A 22,663-nucleotide genomic window follows, 5' to 3' on the forward strand; every position below is an offset into this window, starting at 1 on the left:
ACAGATCTAAAAATACAGCACCATCTAATCCTCCTTTGTCAAGTCTTGATTTAATTTGCTCTATTAAGTGGAAGGTAACAGTTTTGGTGGAATGATTTGCTCTAAAGCCAAATTGCATACAATGTAGACCAAAATTGCTTGTATTAAGAAATGTTGTCAGTTGTTTAACGACAATCAACCTCTGAGAGTACTGGTGTATACTTATTGGTCTGTAGTTACTGGCTGCAAGGCGGTCTCCAGATTTAAAAATAGGCGTGACAATGGCACATTTCCAGTCATCAGGAAAGGAGCTGTGTTTAAAAGACATGTTAATTAAATGAGTAATAGGGGGAGTTAAAATATCTTTGTGTGATTTGATAAACAAGGTGTCAAATTGGAAAGCATCTCTGCTTTTGGAGCTTTTTAAGGAGCTGATGATTTTGTTTACTTGTAACTCATTAGTTTCTACCAACTCGAAAACCTGGCCTGTAGCATCTACAGGAACAATATCCAGTTTCCTTTTCATAATTATTTTTTTCCTAACTCATATACAGACTCAAGAAAAAAATATAAAAGACAGAAGCAACAGTAAGATGATCTTTCCCTGTACTTTGAGTTTAAAATCTCCTAAAAATTTTGGGTCCCTGCTTGTGAGATTGTTGATGTTTTTCCAGATCAATTTACTGTTGCCTTTTGCCTCATTCAAAATATTGAGATAAAATTAGATTTAGCTTATCCTGGCTCTTGGATAATTTTGTTCCTTAAACCTTTATAAATCAGCATGACAGTGTCTCTTCTAGTTTTAATTTCCCTCCTTAGTGCTGCATCTCTAGATTTCATTAGTTTCCACAAATTTTCATTAAACCACAGTAAATTGTTTTTATTTTTAGATCAGCTTAACACCAACACGACACCTAGCTTGTGCTACACTTCATTTTCCTACTCACTTTCATTCTTTACATTTCACAAGCCATATAGAGCTAAAGCAAACAAAACAAACAAACTATTTTTAACTGAAAATCTAAATGCTGCAGCAGGATTTTTTTTAACCAGTTCTGTAGGCTGTGGCGGTGACTGAAAGGCTCAAACATGAACCTTGATGTTATTATGCCGTGCTCTGGGATGTGAGTCAACTGGGGAGGCTTAGTTTACAGTTCCCTGAGGTGCATACCTGGTATGAGGTCACCAGCGCCATGAATCTTTTCTTCTTTGTCCTCAGGGCTATCTTGATGACCTCTCTCAAGGACACACAACGCTTTAAAGCCGTCTTTACAGAATGAAAAACAGAAAGAAAGACAAAATCTTGACCTATCTAACCCCCACTCCCCACGCACACACACAGATAATTCGTTCTTTTAGATATACGGTAGCCATTGGCAGCAGTTTTCCATCTGCTCTTGGTGTTTGAACCTCTGTCTGTTTGCTAAACACAAGCCATGGGCCTGCACCAGCGAGACATGCTGAGCTCATGATAAAAGGATTGCGATAAAAAAAGATATCACTCTGACTTGATGAGCATATGGGCTATTAAGTCAGGCACATAGTGGAAAATAGGCAGTCGCTCACTAGGAATAAATGCCTCGGCAAATCATATGTGCTGCAGTCAGAGAGTCGTGGATGGAACGTTTCTGGACACTTGTTATGCTAAACTAACTTTGTAAGACATGAGGGAAATATACTATGTGGCAGCAGTTTTTATCAGAGTTAAAAAGTCTTTAAGCCTTGATAAGTGGCAGTCTGAAAGTGAAATACTGTGTTTTGAATTTCACTATAGCAGGGGGCCTCTGTGCCTCTGTCAGTTTATGAGGAACAGTGTTCATTTATGGAAGGAGCCTCAATATACCACCTAAATGTAAACTTACCAACACTGCTCATATTGGTTAAATTAAAGACAATGAATCAAATGCTGACAGTGTTTTTTTTTTTCTTTTTTCCACTTACACTAGCATAATCACAAGCATTTTGCACACTTCACTGCTAATGCATAGAGGCTGCTCTATTTTATTTATTTATTTATTCATTGATTTTATTTTGCTTTAACTTTCCTTCATTTTTATTCAGTGACCTTAATAATCAAACAAATCAGGGTCAAACTACACGGGGTGTTTCTTTCTTTCTTTCTTTTCTTTTAATGTGTCTTTATTATTATTTTTACCATCCTCAGGGGAAGAGGCAGTGACTGAAAGGTTCAAACATGACCTTTTATGTTATCATGCCCTGCTTAAGGATGTGAGTCAACTGGTGCAGTCTAGTTTATAGTTCCCCAGGGTGCCTCAGTTGAAAGTGAAAAAAAGGGACCTTGACTTTATAAAGAAAAAAAAATAGATGTTTTTTCTCTTTTGTCAGTTTATGATGAACAACATTTGCTTATGGTAGTACCCTAAAATATAAATGCAAATTAGAAATATTTTAATTCTGGAGTACAGTAAATCAGATACTGTAGTGCCATAATTACATCCATTCAGTGCACTTATGGTATAATCATAATATGTAACCTTCATTTAAAATGTTCATTGAATGACAGTAAAGCTAGTGATTCAGTATGGCTCTTCTTCTTTTGTTCTTTCTGTCTTCAGATCAAATTAATTAAAGTGGAGATGGAGAAAAAAACCAAAATCATCAAGGATTTACAGCAAGAGGTGAGTCATCAAAGCATCATTTCACATTTATTTGAATCACACTACACCTACACTACACCTGTATTCAACTTCATTAATGCTCAGTTTAAACTTTCACAAGGTATAACCATGAATGCAGAATTTACTCTAATTTACTTATCAGGAGCCCACTTTTCCTGCCTTGTCTACTTCCATTCCATTTAATGATTTTCTGTTTGCCAAATGCCTTTTGACAATCCCCAGAGACAAGACGGGGAGAGCTTGTTGCTTTCAATCAAAGGTGGACATTCGCTGGCATGAATATATCTATTTTACCAAGTACTTTGTAAACACTGGAGTGTGTCTTTGATCACGATTGTGATCATGACTGCTGTGGCTTGTGTTGGTTGAGAAATTGGTCTCTCTTGTTCTGCCTCTTCTGCAATGGATTTCTCACTGACTGTCGAACATCAGTGCAAAATAGTTCATCTAAAAAGAGGCATTTCTCTTTGATTCTGAGGGGATGAAACCAAAATCTGATGTTCACCGTTGATGCCTTAAGATAGCTGGGGGAAAAAAGTTGTGCCTGTAAATACCATTGTAGTGGTACAAAAATATATGACACCACATTATCTACCGTTTGATTTGTTATCTATAGGAATAAGATAAAATAAAATACAGTCACAAAAAACATCAAAACAACATGTAGGCCAATGTTAGATGCAACAGCAGCCTTTAAATATCTTAAGTGTTTCTACAGAGTTTCCATTGTTATTTGTGCCACAGAGGAGTTTGTCTGACAGCAATGTGACATGAAAATAGGAGGAAAAAATCTAATAATGAAACTTGTTCAGAAATCATGCAGCACTGGCCACTTAATTGCTATATTTACAACCTCTTAGTCAGTATAACTGGAAACATATATCGTGGAGAGAGTTTTGCTGCTTCAGAATGACACGAGACATGTTTTTTACGCTATTTTCATATAGATTTCAATGTGTCAGCTGTGGTGGAATGTAACTGAGTACTCAAGTACTGTACTTGAATACAATTTGGAGATACTTTCACGTTACCTATTTCTATATATGAATCTTTACTACTTACTACTACCACTACATTAATAAGGCAAATATACTTTTTAACTCACTTCATTTATTTGACATTTAAAGTTATTAATTACTTTGCAGATAAAGATTTTACACACAAAACATATGATCAGTTTTTACAATACAGTGCATTGTTACATCCTAAACTACCCAAAGCTTATAAAGTAGCTTAGCTTTCTTTGAACCAGCTACTACATTAAAATTATGCTTATGTTAATGCATGAGTAATAATAATACAATAATATAATTTATAATAATAACATATCACTCACAAAGGCTATTCTACTTCATAATGAGTACTGATACTCTAAGTGCATTTGCTGAGAATACTGTACATGACTTTAGGAAGAAGTAAGAATAAGAATACAGGACATTTACTTGTAATGGAGTATTTTTAAATTGTGATATTGCTATTTTTGCTGAAGTAACAGATCTGATTACTTATTCTCATGTTCTTGCTGGAACCACACTGACATGGTGACTAATGGTGACTCATTATACACTCATTATTGGCTATAAGCCAACTTTTTTTTTTTTTTCCATAAAATAAATTTCCTAATGAACATGTCAGAGGAATACATAAAACCTTTTATAGATTACATAAGATCATATTGCCTGCTGGCATACTGTAGTCACACAGTACATTTTCTGTGAACTGCAGGCAGACTATTAAATTGCATCACGAAATCATAAGAAATGATGAAGAGGCACTAAAAATTACTACGCAGAGTTGAACAGAGAGATCCACTCACTAAATAGCTCCTATTTAAAATGCTTGAAATGCTGTGACGTTTTGAGCATTTGGTGTGCAGATCTCTCTGTTCAACTCTGCAAAGTATTTTTTGATCCAGCACCCATCTTATTGGATATCGGGATGTGAATGTCTTTCTTATCATTTCTTCCTGAAAATTATTACGCCATACTGCTCACTGCTGCAGTGAGCAAACTGATTTTCACCAGATGTTCAAATTAATTTGAAACCAATTTGACTAAACTCTGCTTTGGTAACATTATCAAGTGCTTCAGATGAAAGACCTAACAATGACATAATGAGATCAATTTACTGCAATCAAACTGTTGAGAGAAGTACCTGCCAGAATGCAGGTTTTTGTAGATTAATTGGGTATGTACACTTCATTGTAGACCACAGGTCACATGCATGGTGTTCATGTTTCCACTGAACTATCAAAGTTGATAAAACTGATGGAAAAAATGAAGTCACATCTGAAAAATAAATATATAAAATGGTCTGGCATTTAGCTGCCCTAAATTTCATAGAGACTGTGTGGTTTGACTATGCACTTTTGGGACCTTTCCTGTCACCATTGTCTGTGCACATTTTCCAACCAGGAAGTGCATTACTCTTACACTTTGCCAACTTAATGTTGTTGAGTGTCTAAAATAGCACACCTTCTTGCGACCATAAAGGGGTCCTCAACTCTCCTGCAAAAGTCACTGTAATCAGCTGATTTCATTTGCAATTATACCAGTTGGCAGTAGCTGTTTTCAACTGGGAGCATATTGTTGCTCTGCTGCTTCCTGACTACCTGTTTAGTTAAGCCAATAATTTAATTTACGTAAATGTCTGGTTTAGTTAGACTCACAAAATACAATAAATGGAGTAGACTTAGGACCAAAGGAGCAATGGCTAAAAAATATGTGTGGTGTTAACCAAAATCTAGAAACAAATACACCTTTGTGACTGTTCTTTTTCTTGTTGCTGAATGGATCATCAGCCACATAGTAAGAATTTCTTTCCCAGTATCTCATTTTGTTGCACAGATTATGGCTATGTAGCCGTCATAAACACACAGGCACTTCTACAGTAGCTACATAATGGAGCTATATCCTGCCATCAATGGGTATCATCATGGAAGTAAATTGAAGCCTTTGTTACAACCCTAAGGTGTTCTAGGGACGTAACATAAAACTAGATGAACAACTTGAGGAATCAGTTTAAGTTTCTCAATCTTTTATTGGCAGATATTGAAGTTTAAAACTGAACTTTAATGGGATCCCAGGCCAAAATATGAAACCAACCAGTGCTGATTAGAAATAAAACCACTGTAGCATCAAACTACTTTTATATTAAGATTTTAACTTATTAAGATGTGGGCACTACCCTTCTTTATTGAAGAGAAAATGTCTCATTACTCAGTTAAAAAGTCTTGAATGAATCAAGTATTCGGTCAATAAATATCAATAGCTAAACATCTTAATGATACATGATAAAGAGAATAATAAGTCTTAAGTTTTGAGATAAATTGTTCACTTAGTCGGCAATAGTGATGAGGTATGTAATTTGATGTTATAAAAGGACAGATAGACGTTAGGAAAGTTAACATAAGTTCTCTAAAGGCATTTAATAGTTTTTCATTCGACATCAACCCTTGATCACAAAGCCACGTTATGCCCACTATGTTGAAGATTTGTTCCTTCAGAGATGTCTCGGCAGGTCTGGGTTGTTGTGCTGGGTTTAGCTCGCTGGTGTGGCCTCCTTGTGGCAGTGTGGCATCGTGGGGATGTCTCAGCAGGTCCTCTGCACTTCAGTGTTGAGCCACTAGTGAGGTGGGGTCCAGTCTTGCTTCAGACTACACCGTGAAAAAGTCTTTACTAAGCCTCCCGGTGACGCCGTGGGTGAGCGTGTCGTTGAGCAAGTGAGGCCTGACAGCGGGGCCTAACAGTCAGTCTGGCAGCTTGCTTCATGGTCCTGGTTGTCTGGGACGTGGCTGGCGATGAGTTCAGGCTTTTACTGACTCTTGTAATCTTTGTTGAGTGTCGAATAAGAGTTATTCCTTTAGTCGGATAACTTCAAAACCAAAATACTAACTGTTACACGTTAAAGCATGAGGTTTTGTGGTACACATTACTTCAAAAGAAAACAGAAAAGGAAAACTGGAACTTGTTTCAGTTGCATATACTTTAGGTGGCGAAATAAAATAATAAAGAAGACTTCAAACAACCTAAGATAAACTAAAACAAAGTTTCTGAGCTCAGAAGTGAGGAATCAGCTTGGGGCTTCTGTTTTTATCAGCTCAGCCTAAGATAGTAACCCTAATGAATATTAATTCCTTTGTTTGGGACTTCTAAGGTGGCCGCTGATACTCTGACTTGAGATGGTAGCCTATAATTTCTGAAATTAATGAATTAATTCAAGTTTGACATGCAAAAAGGTCACATACTTCAGCACTATGATCCAACAATCAAGATTTCAAACATGACATTTGTAGTGACTAGATTAAGCATTCAGAAACACATGGATTTAAACATAAATCCAATATAACTCTTACTTCATAATATGTAAACCCTCAACATGACATTCTTCAAACATGTCTTTAACATTATCAAAACTATAAATGTCTAATGCTATAGTACATAAAAAGGTTAAAGCAGCTATAGGGTTACAATAGAAATAAGCACAGTACATGAAGCCACACATATTCTTTAGTGTTAAGACTTTGTTATACACAGTCAATAGATAGCAGTATTGTCACATGGTGAGAAATGTAATAAAATTAGATTATTATTAATTCAGTCATCTTACATGCACAGTTATAAAAGTTAGACAATTCTTAAGGGGAAATTATGCTGAACAACACTATCTAGTGTATATGATAAGTAGACCACTTAACTAACATTAATTGAAACTTGGTCAAATCAGGAGCTATACCACCGAGAAGTCACTAAGGAATGCACTTCTCAAATTTATTGCAGTCCCTGTGGAGCTAAGCAGGACCCTAAAGGGGAGTCTTTGTCCATGTTAATGCGGAGTTGTCTGGTCCTTTCTCTGGGTCAAATGACCCAAGAGTCATTTATGTTTTTAGTTCAGTCATTAATTTAGTTATTTTGTCAGCCATGGTCTTCGTAGGAGATCTGGCTGACCTCCATTCTTTCAAGCCCCCACCTGGGAAGAAAGGTGGAAATGGGTCACTTCAAAAGTCTGGACAAACACTCACCTCCTTGCTTCGGAGTTAAAGAAAGTTTGTGTCTTGAAAAATTCAAAAACAAACGAGGCTGTCCTCCTAGACTACCCAAAATAAGTTACAATCCTTAAACTAACTCCCTAGCAACACAGAAAACAGTAGAAAGGAGAATGGCAGGAGTTTAGATATGCAAAATTAATAACAAGATAATTTACTGATTGACTGATATTTGACAGCAGAATGACAACTGTTCTGACATTAACCTGGCAACGACATATAAAAGAGCTATGGAGTAAGTCCTGGGAAAATAGCTGACAATGCACAAATGCTCAACAGAAGACCCTTATATTATCCTTATACACCACCCTAGTGCTAAGGCCTATGGAGCCCAAGGAGTAATACAGCACATTTTTAACACATTTTAACAGCTACACATTCATCTATAGGGTAATGTAACAGCCTTGAAATATAATATTGGTCAACATGCACTTAAAAATAATATATGAGGTATCAGATGATATAAAAGAGTGTCTGTGAATGTTATATATTTAATTTGTTCTTACATGCTTAACTCTGTGGGGGATAATCAGAGGTAAATGTAGAGACACTTCTATAATCAATCCAGTGATTTACACAGTAGGAGGTTGCACATGTTGGCAATACTGCGCAGCAGATCGGTTTAACTGACTAAATGACCCATAAAGGAGGCCATGATTTGACTTTGTAATGAACAATTAGGGATTCCTTTACTCTTAAACAACATCCTGATTTGGAAATAGAATGAGCACAAGACACTGATGAAGACGGTGATCTTTGCTCTAATGTTGGTCGCAAGCAGTTCAGCTTTCTGCATGGTTTATATTTTTATATGTTATAATCTCAGGCCTCCTGTTAAATCTCATTACCATAAGCCAATCATCGATGTACACAGTAATCTTGCCAAAACAAAGAGCTGGCAAACAGCGTTGCCAACAGTTTGACCTGAATTAGAGTTAACTGAGCTGTAATTGAAGAGATTCCAATAATGAAGAGTAGTTTTTGGTAGAATTGCCATGTGTAAATGCTTTTGCAAACCAAACAGCACTGAGGTTAGTTACTGAGATTTACTCTGCTGGCAGGAGGAAGAGACAAAGAGCAGTACAAATGGAAAGCACTTTTTATAGACCTCTTACTCTCCAATCATACCAGTGTTTCATTGTTGACATTTTGATGTTGTCTTTTTCTGTCCCAGATCTACATATCTTGGAAAAGGTCCTCTCTAGGTTTGAGGGTCTTTGTAATCACATGCAGAAGGGGTCATTTGTGGTCAGTAGAAGTCTGGGGACTTTTCTGACATCTGTGACGCTCTGACATTTAAGTCGTGGCTACATGCAGGGAATCATGAGAAACAGTCTCCTGCATCTGTTACTACTTGTGTGAGTTTCAGAAAATGTATTGTGTGCAGAAACCCAAAGGTCAGAAGTATTATGCATTATCATGTTTCTACCTTAGAGTCCACTCTCCTCAATCTTATGATACACTCTCAACATTGCACCTTAGAAGGGAAGTAATTGGACAAAATTCTCACATAATATATTAATTATATACAAACATATATTGTATATAGATGCCAGCATCTTGGCATCCACACTTATAGCAATACTAAGGACCTCAAAGGTGCTAATGTAGCCTCAAACATGTTATTCTGGTGGTGGAAGTATTTTAATATCCTTGTTAAATACCAACACTCTGTCATCATGTTGTCATGGAAATTGTCTGAAGACACTAAACACACATATGAAATAATACACAAAACACTGCTGGGTTGAAGATTAAAAAAAAATATTTTTAGTGTACAATAAGGAGACAGGACACACACAAAGCGAATCATTCCCCTGTCTCACTATATAAAGCCAAACTGACCTTTTTGTAGTCTTCAGAGACATAGAAATGATCATCGATTGGTCAAATCATACAAACTTATGGATTACAGCCAATGGCAAACAGCCACAAGATATACATTTATATGCACATGTAGAGCCACATCACCTAAAGACACAAATCAGGAAGAGCCTCAAGCCATATGTGGCCTGCGACCCATTAACATGTCCTGTTTACTCCAAGACACAGAATGGTACCTTATTTGGGCCTCATAAGGCACATTCCTTCTCTCAGGAACATGCACAGTACCAGAGGAGAGAAGTAATTATCATCCTTACACATCTCTGCACATTAAAATGATAAGATAATCCTTTGGTCTTTGATTACCTTGACAATGTCATCAGTTTTCTGTCATTTACCATCATGTACACTGAATTGATATCACTACTGTATTTCTATTATTTTATGTAAATCTTTAGGTTGGGATAAATTTACAGTAAGTAGTCAGTTTATTAGGTACACCTAGCTAAAACTAATACAGTCAAATACAACAGGCCTGCTATAAATTGTATTGTACTGTTCAGTTTTAGGTGTTGATTTAATTTTGTGGTCATTTTTGGAGGCTTTAGTTTGCAGTGCTGTTGAATTGTTTTGCATTATATTCAGAAGTGCTTCTAATATTTTCCCCATCCCATTCTAGTAATGAAAGTCAGTATAACATATAATTGACAAATACAAGGCATTATAACCTTGGTTAAGGTGAGATTTATTGCATGGATCTTGGATTAGACTGCATTATAATTATATATTTATAATTATATTATAACATAATACCATTATTCACAATTTTGATTTTGTAGTCATGTCAAGTGTAAATAAATTCCTGATAAAGGTGAAAGGAACATTTTTAAAGCTAACCATACCCTTTGTTTACACCAGTACCAGCATTAGCTTTTTAAATGTGTTTTCATATTGCACTTCACTGTAAATTGTGTTGTGGTGTCAGCAGGGAAGCTTTACGGTTGTGATTCACTGTGAAGTCATTATCGATGAGTTGCTTTCAGGGCTTATTATGAGTATTTTGAGGGAGAGTGATTTACAGACTGATGTGGATCCTGCTGGGATTCATCAGGTTCGCACAGAGAATTGTAATGGACAGCTTTGCCACACACTCAGCTCCTTGCTGTTGATGCTGATGTTTTTAAGTCTAAAATGGCTTCCCGTCATTGTCCTCTTCCTTTCATGTCTTCCTGATGTAATTTCACTGGCTAAATGGCAGGAAAAAAAATCATTACTGGATCATTCTGTGATACTCTTACTGAGAAAAAAAAATTGACAAGGAACTGAAGTAGGCAGAAAATGGAAACTGCGTCATTGTTGAACAGGATGAAGACAAAGCAGATGAAGCCATTGATGTTAAAAGAAGCTTAATATCAGTCTAGCAAGCAATGCCTTTCTATTTTTACTAAAAGTGCCATTGATTGGTGCTCATGACCTTCAAAAAGTGACAAAGGGCAAACATTGAAAAAGATGTTATGAAAAACTGTGATAAGATAAGTGTTTTCAGTTAAGTGGAGTCAGTTTTATTGGGCTCTGAAGTGCTTCACACCACAATAGCACTGATAAAACCAATAAAGAAATTGTACATTCTCATAAAATATTAAGCCAAACTTAGTGTGCACTGTAAGAAATTCAACTCTAGTACTGCTTTTCCTAATATTTGGAAAGTAAATGCCTTAATTTTCTGTTTTATGAAAAAACTATGAAAATAGTTACCTGTTTTTTTTGTTTTGTTTGGGGTTTTTTTAAAACTTCATCACACACACACACACACACACACACACACGCACACACACCCACTCAGCTGCGAGGCATTATTGCCTTGAAGAATTAATGGCTGTCTCACTCCTCCCCCATTATATCATTCAACAACTGAATAGCCGCTACATTAACACAGGGAGGTTGACGCTATCAAGACTCCATCAGAACTAATTTCACACATATGATCACTGACATGCATTAAGAGTGAAAGTGTACTGACAAAAATGGAGGTTCAAGTCAATTGGGGTGAGACGGGTGATGGCACATGACGTCACTTTTTGCACCGAACAGACAGGCAGTGTACAGCCTGATCGATTGAACTTACAAATCAGAGACCTGACTTGTTACACATGAGTGATGGTGGACTTGACATCCTGTGAGACTGACAGTGTCTATTGTAAAATAAAAAGGCCTGGTTAAATGGCAGTGATAGATAAAGTGCAGTAAAATGTCATGACAGTACACAATTATCTATATTTGTATTACACTGACAGTGTAATTCCTTGTTTTATGTAACGCATGCCCCACTCACAAAAAGGGCATGTCTGAAGGTGTGAATTTTTTATGTTTTTTTTTTAAATACTAAACTGTGTCATGGCTTCAAATGAGTGCTGATTTTTTTGGTGTCATTTATCAACTTCTGGACAGTATACAGCAGTGGTTCCCACCCTTTTCAGCTTGTGACCTCTTAAAACAAAGCCATATATATTTGCAGCCCCTGCTCACAAGATATAATTGTTTACAAATCATGAAGAGTTAGCCACAGAGTAAATTTTCCTTCCTAGATTATTTAAAAAATATATATTTTCAGAGGCATTAGGAGGTATAATTATCCAGTAAATCATAATAAAAATAAAAGTTTAAAGCAAAGTGTAAACCCCCAGGTTGGGGACAATTGGTATACATCATTTCAGACAGGTAACTTTATTTCTCAAAAAACTTGCAATGGTTCTAGTTATGTGGCTAAATTATGTACAGTAAGTTTGTATGTTTTTTTTTGCTTGTCAGTAAATTGAGCTTCTTCAGACCTGAACTTGAAAATTGTAAACTAGAGAAATGTAACTGTGCTGACTTCCAAAGCATGTAGTCACACTTCCGAGCAGCTCAGACTAATGCAGACATCCTTGTGATTTGTGTGTTTAGTACAAAAATGAAAACAATCATAAAATGATGTGACCTGAGCATGAATGCTGAGACAAATTATGTGATGTGGATACATATTCAATGATCATTAATATTTTCCACAGTGAGTTGGATTATGTTAAAACAGATTATGAAGTAATTGGACATGTTGTTTTCTCATGTCCACCATTTTAAGGTTGAGCTAATGGTCAAGTTAAAGGTACAAGAAATGTGATAAAGAATAGTATTTTTTTCCATATCTCTATGTAGGTATACACAAGATGTACTGGAGAAGCAAGTTAAACGAAACATCAAATAACAGCTAAAAATCCTCAATCTTTATTCTGAAATCACAGAACCAGAATGGTATGTGCAAATCGATTAGATGCACAACGATCAAGACATCAAATCCATCTGTCTGTGGTTGCTATGGCAATATGCAAACATGGCAAACAGTGTAAAAGTAATAGAGGAATCTCACAGCTGTAAAATGTATGTTTGAGCCACATGAGCCTTTAACATTGGGACCGTTGGACCCCTGGCACTTATATGCTCGGACCCTAATTAGGGTTCAAACTAAAGTCAAGTATGAAGATGTAACAAGATACAGTAAATTGAACCAGGGTAGTTGGAGTTGAAGGCTGATGTGTATATGTCCATCCACGTCCATGTCCATCTGCTAGTTCAGTGTCACACCTGTTTCTAGTTGTTTCCCTTACACATAATCCTTTTGTATTTCTCTCACTTGTCATACAGAGAGTGTGTACTTTTCATTTTATAATGTAAACTTTTATATTATTAACAAATTGTAAACACAATGCTGACATATCATCACCTTATAAGACGATATGTTAAACTTCTTAGCAAACAGTTGCGTATTTCCACATCTAGCAGTTACGGAGCAATATTATCACTTATTGGGAGTTTCTGTCCACTTGATGAATGTGAGTCCAATATTCACTCTATTTTAGCTGTTTTTGGTTTCTACAGATTCTTGAAGGAAATACCCAGCTCTTTAGCTGCTAAATGCTTCACTATGTTCACCAGCTAGTAACTAACTGTGTCTATTTGTTGTCTGGTGCAGGTAGTGTGCAGTGGGTTTTTAGAACTTTTCTCTAAAAACAGCTGCCTGCCATGGCTGAAAACAGCACTGTAAGAGCGCTCTGAGTGAAGCAAAATGGTAAAAATGCAGCCGGACGGCCAAACAATGAGGTGAAATTCACCATAAAGCTCTGTGAAGTCTGCAAAGTGATAATTCCCTGTAGGTTCATCACTACAAGTGACGCCTCTGTCATTACACATTGTTTCATACATTGTTGTAAAAAATATCGATTATAGCTGCTTTAACTGTAGACTTTTTGTTAATGTGTTAATTTTTTGTAATTTTCGTCTTCATTGGACAGTCAGTCGATAGTAAAGAGGCAAACATGATACAAGGGGAAAAAGAGGTATGATATGCAACAACGGTGCCTGACTAGAGTGTTGCAGTTCTTGAAAGTTCTCAAAGTGATCAATAATAAAAAGGGTACCATTTAACAAAATTATTTTTAGTCCAAAGAGTCAAAATATTATAGAGAGATATTTGCTCCTTATTGCCAACAAGACCATTCTGTTTTAGTGTGTTTCAGCAGAGAGGAAAAGATTATCCATGCCTATGCAACACATTCTGGAGTTTTTGGAGGCATGGCCGGTAATTTCTTAGGATCCAGAAATTTCTTACAGCTGGGAGAAGAAGTGTTTACAGCACTAAGTAGAGGGCAAGTGTTGAAAGTAGTTCTGCAATGATGGGGTTTAGAATGAAAGTCTATGGGATTTAGATGTCATCAGCAGTGTGGATAATACCTGCAGTGGATTTGAAACAGAATGTTTTTGTGATCTGAGTTAGGATGCAAACTGTGTCATCCATAGCAGAGGCTTCTCTGCTGGAGATGTTTCTGGTGTTGTGCTCTGTTGATTCATTGTCAACAGGGCTGCTTATGCAAGAGATGACGTCAGGGTGAGTAACTCTGTGAACTGTTCCACATTTAATTTGCTAATGTTGTGTCGTTGTTGTTGGGTTTTTTGTTTGTTTGTTTGTTTTTCATTAGAACTGACCCACAGCTCAGGAATTTGCAAAGATAGTTAGGCCTTATTCAAAGGCTTTGTGATTACTAAACATAAGGTCTTCCATAGACTGTCTGTCTAGAAACATAAACAGCCAAGCAGAGTGTAAGATGAAAAAGGCGACATGGAGAATATTCAAATTATGTAGTACAATAATTCTGCCATAGCTTGTCTGTAATGAAATCTGGAGTGGCAGGTAAACCTGAAAGCACACTGACATACTAAAAACCCATAAAAAATGTATTGGTTCAGTGTCAGATACTAACAGGAGGGCGTGTTCCTTCTGGGAGCCAGGGGGCGGGTTGCATTAAATCTGCAATTCCTCCCAACACTGCCAAAGTGCTGTAATATGCAAAAAGACAAATTGCAGTTACTGCCTGTGAAATAGCAAATACAGCAATACAATTTTATTTACAGGTAATATTTCTCACTTTCAGAATTCCAATACATAATTTTCATAGCCTGGGATTGCCCAATCAGTTTGAGACCATAAACCATTTTCTAACAATATTAGAAATCACAGAAACAAGTCTGTAATCTATTGTCTTGCTGCACAGCCTGGGGATGCTCCATTTATAATGAACTGTTATGTCCAAAATATCTTCACATTTAGCAGCATTCGCATTCCAAATTGTACTCTGATATACATAAAAAACACATGGGATGTTGTCAGTCAAGTTTTCTATTGTTTGCAATTTATTGTCTGTAGCTTCAAATACAACATTGTCTCATATCAAAATGTGTAAGGGCTACATTGGTCCACAGCACAAAATTTCATAATAATGGCTCTAAAATTGTGAGATGCCTACATTTATTTTGGCGTATTCTTTTCTATATGCCTGCATCCATGTCACATGACTTTCAAGTGTCCGTCTGCGAAAACAAACTAAAATGGTAACATTTCTAGCGAGAAATGTGCATTTTATTGAATGTATATGATGTTTAATTTGTCAGTTATTACAAAGATTTGTTCAGGTTTTCTATCGTTGCTATGGTGGTTGCTATGGATGCTGTTATCACTGAAACCATGTAGTTGCATGTTGTTTGAATCATTGTCTTTGTGTTGTGTAGTTATCTGAGTTATGTTGTTTGTGTTATGTTATGTTTGATGATGTTCTTTCAAAAAAAAACGTAGATTTTTGAGCACTCCAGGGATGAATTCAAAATTCAGAATTTGAAACTTGAAGCTTTGGCTGACCGGAGGACCTGCCTGGAAGTATTTTCCTCACTGTCACCATGTTAAGGTTTTCTTTTATTGATATCTTCAACTTTTCTCAACACAAAAACACAAAGGTGTCATTGATACCTCAATAATACGATAAGTTAATGTTGAGGCCATCAGTTTCAATTATTTTTCCTTCGATTCTGAGAAGTTATACATGAAATAAGCCAACATATTTACTTTTTCTTAACATAGATCATCTAGATGCAGTGAAATTACTAGTTTGTCTGTACTAGATATTTGATGTATTCAGTAGATATATCTTTTTACAACCCAATTTACAACCCTACTTTGTAAGCTGGAAAAACTATAGCTGTGGTGCTGATTTGTATCGAGCTGCATGGCATGGCTCTAGGGAATTGTAGTTTTTAAACAAATGAGTTTTTTCCCAGAATTGGAACTTACAAATACTGAATTGAGAGTACACTGAGAAGTTTTAGGGGATGTTAAACACATTTGTGTAATCAGATTTCAAATATCTAATTGTTAAATGGGAGAAAATTAATTTTAAAGGGGACCTATTATGCTCATTTCCAGCTGTTGAGATTTATTATTTTTATTTTTCGACTCCACTAGAGTAGCTTTGCATGATTCACAGTTCAAATAACTCCTTATTTATCTTATACTGGCCTTTTATGCAGCCCCTCAGTTCAGCCTCTGTCTCTTAACAGGCCATTGTAGCTCTTGTCTCTTTAAGGGCCCCCCTCCTGTTAAGCCCACTCTGTTCTGCTGAGGGGCAGTTGTATCGGAGTTGTGTTAAGTTACAATTGATTCAAACCCAACATTTCCTGCTTTACTTTTAAATGACTAAATAACTGAAGACTTGAAGAAATTAAATGTGTCCCTCACTGAATTAGCAGAGCTTTATTAGCGGCACTAAAAACCAGTAGACACAACAAAATATGGACATATTTGGATCAATTAGAAATAATGCAGGGAGGAATACTACACACAGCCACAGGGAGATGTTTGATGAAGAGGTGCAGAAGACCAGCACTCCTCCAAAACAATTTGTGGACAATGTGATTTTGCACGTGGTGAGTGGAGCAGATGACCAAGGAATGCCAGCCATTTTTGTTTGTTTTTGCTGAAAGAATCTTGACAGTCACATGATGTTGACACAGGCCAATTGAAAATAATAGGCCAAAAAAAAAAAAAAAGTAAATATCTCCAAATTTTAAAGCCGTTATTGTGAAACTAATACATTTTGCGTTGTGGACAAACATAACTGTTACACATTTTGATGTGAGACTGGGTTGTCAGATATGACAATTGAAGAGAAACAAACTCCTCTTTCTGTCTCTGTCTATAGCAGCTAGCAGCTAACGTTAACTACTACAGCCTATGATTATCTAGAGCTTACAGGTACATATGAAAACATATGAAATTCAGTGTTACTCTCTTTTTGCACTGCTGTACTAAATATCAAGACTACATTAACTAAAATAAATCCAATTATATTAATCCAAATCAGAAAGTTTGTATCTTTCCTGATTAGGTGATTTGCCGGACAAAAGAAGGCTGGAGGGCTACATTTGGTTAAACAGGGAAGTTTTTAGACATGTAGGTTTTATAAAACCACTCTTTCAACATTATTTAAATGACTATATTTCTTTATGAAGTAGACCCTGTCTACACATTGAAATATAGTCATTGGAATGCTGTTAAAACAGCTTTAATATGCAACCTAAATGTCTGAAAACCTTCACTTTTCAACCAAATTTTGCCCAATTTTAACCTAGATATCTAGATATCTTTTGACCAGCAAATCACCAGTTCAGTGCTTGCTGAGATGTATAGTCCCGTATGTCCTTATTTACACAGTAGGAACTCTGAGTGAAAAAAAAATCACTGACTTATAGTCTGACTTAGAGAGAGCTTTGAAGGTCCAAAGTAATATATACCATTGCATTTTACAAGTCATCAGAAAACTGAATCACTGCACCTTTTAACTCCATAGTGAAAGTGAAGTAACAATCAGCCACAAAGTTACCCTCGCCATCAAGGAGATACTTCTCTCAGAGCTTTGCATCAACTTGAAGTGAAAAATCATGCTTCCTCATTTGCAGTGTGTGGGATGTCTGTCTGGGTAACTCAGCCACCTGCTGGCAACTCCTACATTTATGCATAAGTCTTCGACTTTTTTCTACAAGTGGGATTAAATTTGTGTCACTCTCCACATTGTTTTGCACTTAATACTAAATTTTCACTCCATGTGGCTTCATGCGCACTGGTGCTGAACTCAAATCATAGAAACTTGTTTGAGAGAGGTAAGGACAGGCTGTATGTGTTCAGAGCGCTGGTGTCATGCTGTCACTTAGCAGCGCTGCTTTATTCCTCACAGCTTGCCATGGATATTGATTTCTGGCCCTTAGCTTCCAGACAAGTGACCAGTTTTCTGTGGTATTCAGCTGTGACACTATAAAGTGGATGGTCTATTTTTTTTTACAGAAATACATCCAAGTGCTTCAAGACTGATGAAGGCTGTGACTACAGATATTTCTTTGAGATGTTCAGAAAATTACATTTTATGTTTTTTTATATTTTTTTTATTGTGGCCAGAGGCTGTCTTCACAAACATTGTGGCTACACGGGATGTTCAATTTTAAAATGCTTTGACACCATGAGACAGTGTCAAGACACCAGAGAATAATTTCAGACCAGAATAATGGGACCTTATTTCAGAAAAATAATTTCTTGGAAAGCATTCCTATGTCATTATTCTGTAACACTTTGTAAGAAGCCCATGTCTATAATGCATTATTAACAATGCGTTATAATCTGCTTATATCACTGTATAATTATAGTTATGAGCACTCATAAATATTCATAACACTAAATAACAATACGCATAACACATAATAAAGCATTTTTAATGACTTATAAGTTCAAGTATTATAATACTTCATAATTGCTGATCACTTGCTGACATTTTTTTTTCCAAGGATCATAGTATATTATAATTCTCATAGTTGTAATACATTATAATCATTTTATAATGCATTATAATGTGATTACAAGTTACTATAAGTGATCATTGGATGCTTTAAGGAAAGTGAGAAAAATATCATTAAATCTATGTGTAGCAAAGGAGGGTTCCCACGCTAGGTCTCAAACCCCGGTCTCCCAGACAGATACGCTAACCAGTCAGCCAAAGAATTAAGCCATTGGCCAAGGGCCAGTGTGTCTAGTCATCCATGGTCATAACTCTCAAGAGGGCACAAGCCTGCACCATGATACTATGCAGGAACAACACACAAAATGTTATAAAATTAATTTGTATGTTTAACGGGTCATAACAGAAATTGAGTACACCAATTTGACACAACTTTTTGATTGTCTCACTGCACAAGTGCTTCATCCCACCGCTCCCCAGCGCCCTGCCAGCGCTTTTCTGCCAAAGAGAAACACTGTATGAACACAAGCCCTCACCAAGGTTGAGACTTACCAAGTTTTAACACCAGTGCATAGTTTGCACCTGTTTTTTTAAGGAGTCACTTTTGTTGATCAAATGTTTACATAAAAGTAAAATATACAGCTACAGGTACAGTAGAATTGTTTCAGGTAATATCTATAATTTGAGTCAATTTAGTGTCTAGAGTGAGTTTTTGGGGAAACATTACATTGGTGAAATGTAAATGTTAGAGAGGATTCTTCTCCTATCAGAGGGTTCCACTACAATTACTGACAAAATAAATTGCATTTCCAATAACAGGAACTCCTTGAGTAGCCATCAGTTTAAGGTGGTTTTCCACAACCTTTAATTGCTAAAACTTTTAGATAAATATCACAGTGTTTGATTTAGAATTTCTAGTGCACTCAGTCTAAAACCCCAATTGGACCAGATTAATATTCTAGGGAGATAAGGGTGATAAAATATTAAGAATGCTCCTCGGTACCTAGATTAATCTAATGCAAATCTACCATGTCTCCAACACGTAAAGTAATAATTTCACCACAAATTACCTGTAAAATTTCACTGAAGACCGAGGTCATCTAATAATATTATGTGTGATGCTTTGCTCTCTTGGTTTTGCCACACTTTCTGCCTCTACCAGTTTGACCACTCGTCAGGCTTCAAGAACACTATTAATGGTTTGATGTTGTGAATTCAAGAGACTTGTCTACTGCTCAGCAGTTGTCAAGTTGTATCTGCAGATAATTTTTTGGATACGTAAGAAAAAATCAACAGAAAGAGACATTTGCTTATCCTGTGTGAATTCATCACATTAATCACAGATGCAGGATTACATTCTTCATGAGGTCTGCAGGTGGTAGTCTGGTGCATTTAGAGTTTAAGACAATTTTAATACACTGCAATGCAAATTTTCCAAATAGAGCTACATTTAATCATTATTATGTATAATATTTTGAAGAAGAAGTATATTTTATGGTTATAAAATCTGCCTCTATGGCTACAAATTTTCTAACTTGAAGCCTTTAAGTAACACAGTGTGGTGGTTTTCTGTAGTTCTAGTTTTAGTATGTTTTTTCTGGTATTTTGCTTACTGAACATTGTCAGTCATGTTGTTTATTTAAACAGTGTTTAATTAACAGTTCAATCTTATGATGATATTAGGCTGCTGACCATAATATGATTTTGTAATGTACTATTATAACTGACAACGTAAAGTGAATGGTGTTGACCTCCTATTTGTTGCTTTCTCCTTGCAAACATTTTAGTGTGACTCATAAACACCCCATTTCTTAATAGGAAGCTGTATAATTAACATAATGAGTACAGCCACAGAAGCTGTTGTCATGTTGCTTAGAAACACTGTTAGAAAAAAAGGACTTCAAGCAGCTAAGTACTTCACTTAGCATACTACATGAGTTTACGTTCCATGTAATGTACCATGACATCCTTTTAAGCAAGGTATATAAGACTTTTATTCAGTACTTACAAAGTACTGTACCTACTTACTGTACATTATGACCTTTGGAATGAGGCCATTTTAACATGTTATAACTTTACACCATAAGATGTTGCTGTTCTTTATCCACTGAGGGAAGATCAACTCAATAAAAAAACCAATATCTCTATATTAGACAATTCTGTATACGATGTTCATCCAATGCCAACGTTAGGTGCCAATACAGGAAATTGTGTGCTGTTTAGCATAACAAAAAGTGGTGTGTAGAGGTTAGGGTGGTGGATGGATATGTCTGCTTATACCCTGGAGACCCATTACTTTAACAGACACATTTTTCTAGAGCAACTTACAATTTTTCCAACATATACACATAGAACTGTTTTTGGATTAAGAGTCTTGCTCAAGAATGCTTTGATTTAACTGCCAGCCCTATGAGGAATGTGCAACTTGCTCTGCCACCAAAGCTACAGTTGCTTTTTACCCTTACCATAACTGAGTAGTTTTAGTTGCTTACTTTAAAGATACCCTGTAGAGTTTCTGACCACTACGCAGAAGTTATGGAGCAGTATGAGTGGGTCCCAGTTGTGTTTGTCTTGTGCACACACGCGAGGAAACACGTGCATGTGGGTGATGTGATACACATTCGTGCCAATGGTTTCACACTATTCCAGTGATCGACAGGTGGCTGCAATGGACCAAGAAACACAGCAATGTACCAGCAAATGCAGGAACGAAGAATACTACAAGCTAGTAGACATGCATGTAAACAATTGAGGATTTAAAGGACTTTAAAAATCAGCTTTGCAAATATGTTATGAACAAGTTAATGCTTTCAACGATTTTGTTAAAGCTCAAGGATGCACATAATGAGTTTTGGTGAGTAACACTCGATGTAAACATAACTTTTGTTTGTTTATAGAAAAATTCCACAGGGTACCTTTAACCATAGTTTAACCGTGCTGTAGTTGGTTATTTTGTGAATAATCAGTTAAGAAAATCATTGGCATTTATTGTTCATCAGCATAATCATTGTCTAATATCAGTGTTCTTTTCCTTACTTTCCTTAATGCAACTCTAAAGCCTTACTGACAGAAATTCAAGATTCAGTAATTGTATACTGGAAATTATGTTCATAGCTTTTCTCATCAAACCTCAAACTGTCATCACTATATGGGACATATTACAGGATATGAACTTTAATCACATGCATTTTTCTCCAACTTAACGCTTCAATTTAGAGAGTAGATAGCCATGTTTTTAGCTCTGTTGTGCATATCAGGTTTTGATTTATTTAATTTGAAATAATACCAATTTGTCTAGGCTTAGTCATATTTTACTGCTGTATTGCTTCAATTAATCTCTCATAACTCACTCTGAGCATTAGAGGCTTCACTGTCATCATTTCCATCTGATTTATCAGATTATTCTGCAATTTCTGATTCAGCTTGAATGAATACAATGACAATGAATTAAATGACCAGTAAAATAGTATTCAGATGGGTGGGATAGTGCAAAGATGGGCTGCAGCTTCAAGAAGATCGAAATGGCGCTGCGGATGGCTGCCTCGGTGTGTTGGTGTGCATTGTTTTGTCTTGTTCTGTTTCTAAACTCAGTGTTTTGCTACAGTACCCGTAGCTCTTTCACCAGAGAACAGCTTATGAACATAAGGGAAACAACTACTGCAGCAACATGCTAAACATGAATAACTGAGTGAGTTAAAAACTAGTTGCAAGAAGTGCTTTTCATCTAAAAGAAAATTAGAATAAATTGCAATTGAAGGTTGTGACTTCAGAGGGCAAAAAAGAAGAAGTATAACTCGGAAACAAGAAATTTGGGCAGATTTTTGGCCTGTGTCTTCAGGATTTCTCGTTAATTTTTGGCTAAGTCTCTAGCAAGTTTGTAGCAAAACAAATTATAGGTATTGAGGATTTTGTTTGCTTTATTACCCCAATGTCTGTTTTTTGCCCTCTTGGGGCGCAGGGTTCATCAGAGGCAGTGCAGTATCCCTTGAGCAATAGGGACAAAAATAAATTGACAATGGCAGACAGGTAAGGGG

The 22,663-nt window shown here is 36.3% G+C and overlaps 1 protein-coding gene across 1 annotated transcript in view; it reads left to right on the plus strand.

The window, feature by feature from the left end:
• The window catches only part of luzp2 (leucine zipper protein 2), a 165,615-nt gene that overhangs the window by 94,515 nt on the left and 48,437 nt on the right, over positions 1-22,663 (plus strand). Inside the window, exon 5 of the mRNA XM_067575340.1 lies at positions 2,556-2,618. Within this exon, the coding sequence (XP_067431441.1) occupies positions 2,556-2,618 (63 nt within the window). The remainder of the gene's footprint in view (positions 1-2,555; positions 2,619-22,663) is intronic.

Source organism: Thunnus thynnus, chromosome 1 (assembly GCF_963924715.1).
Source record: "Thunnus thynnus chromosome 1, fThuThy2.1, whole genome shotgun sequence".
NCBI classification, from domain to species: Eukaryota; Metazoa; Chordata; class Actinopteri; order Scombriformes; family Scombridae; genus Thunnus; species Thunnus thynnus.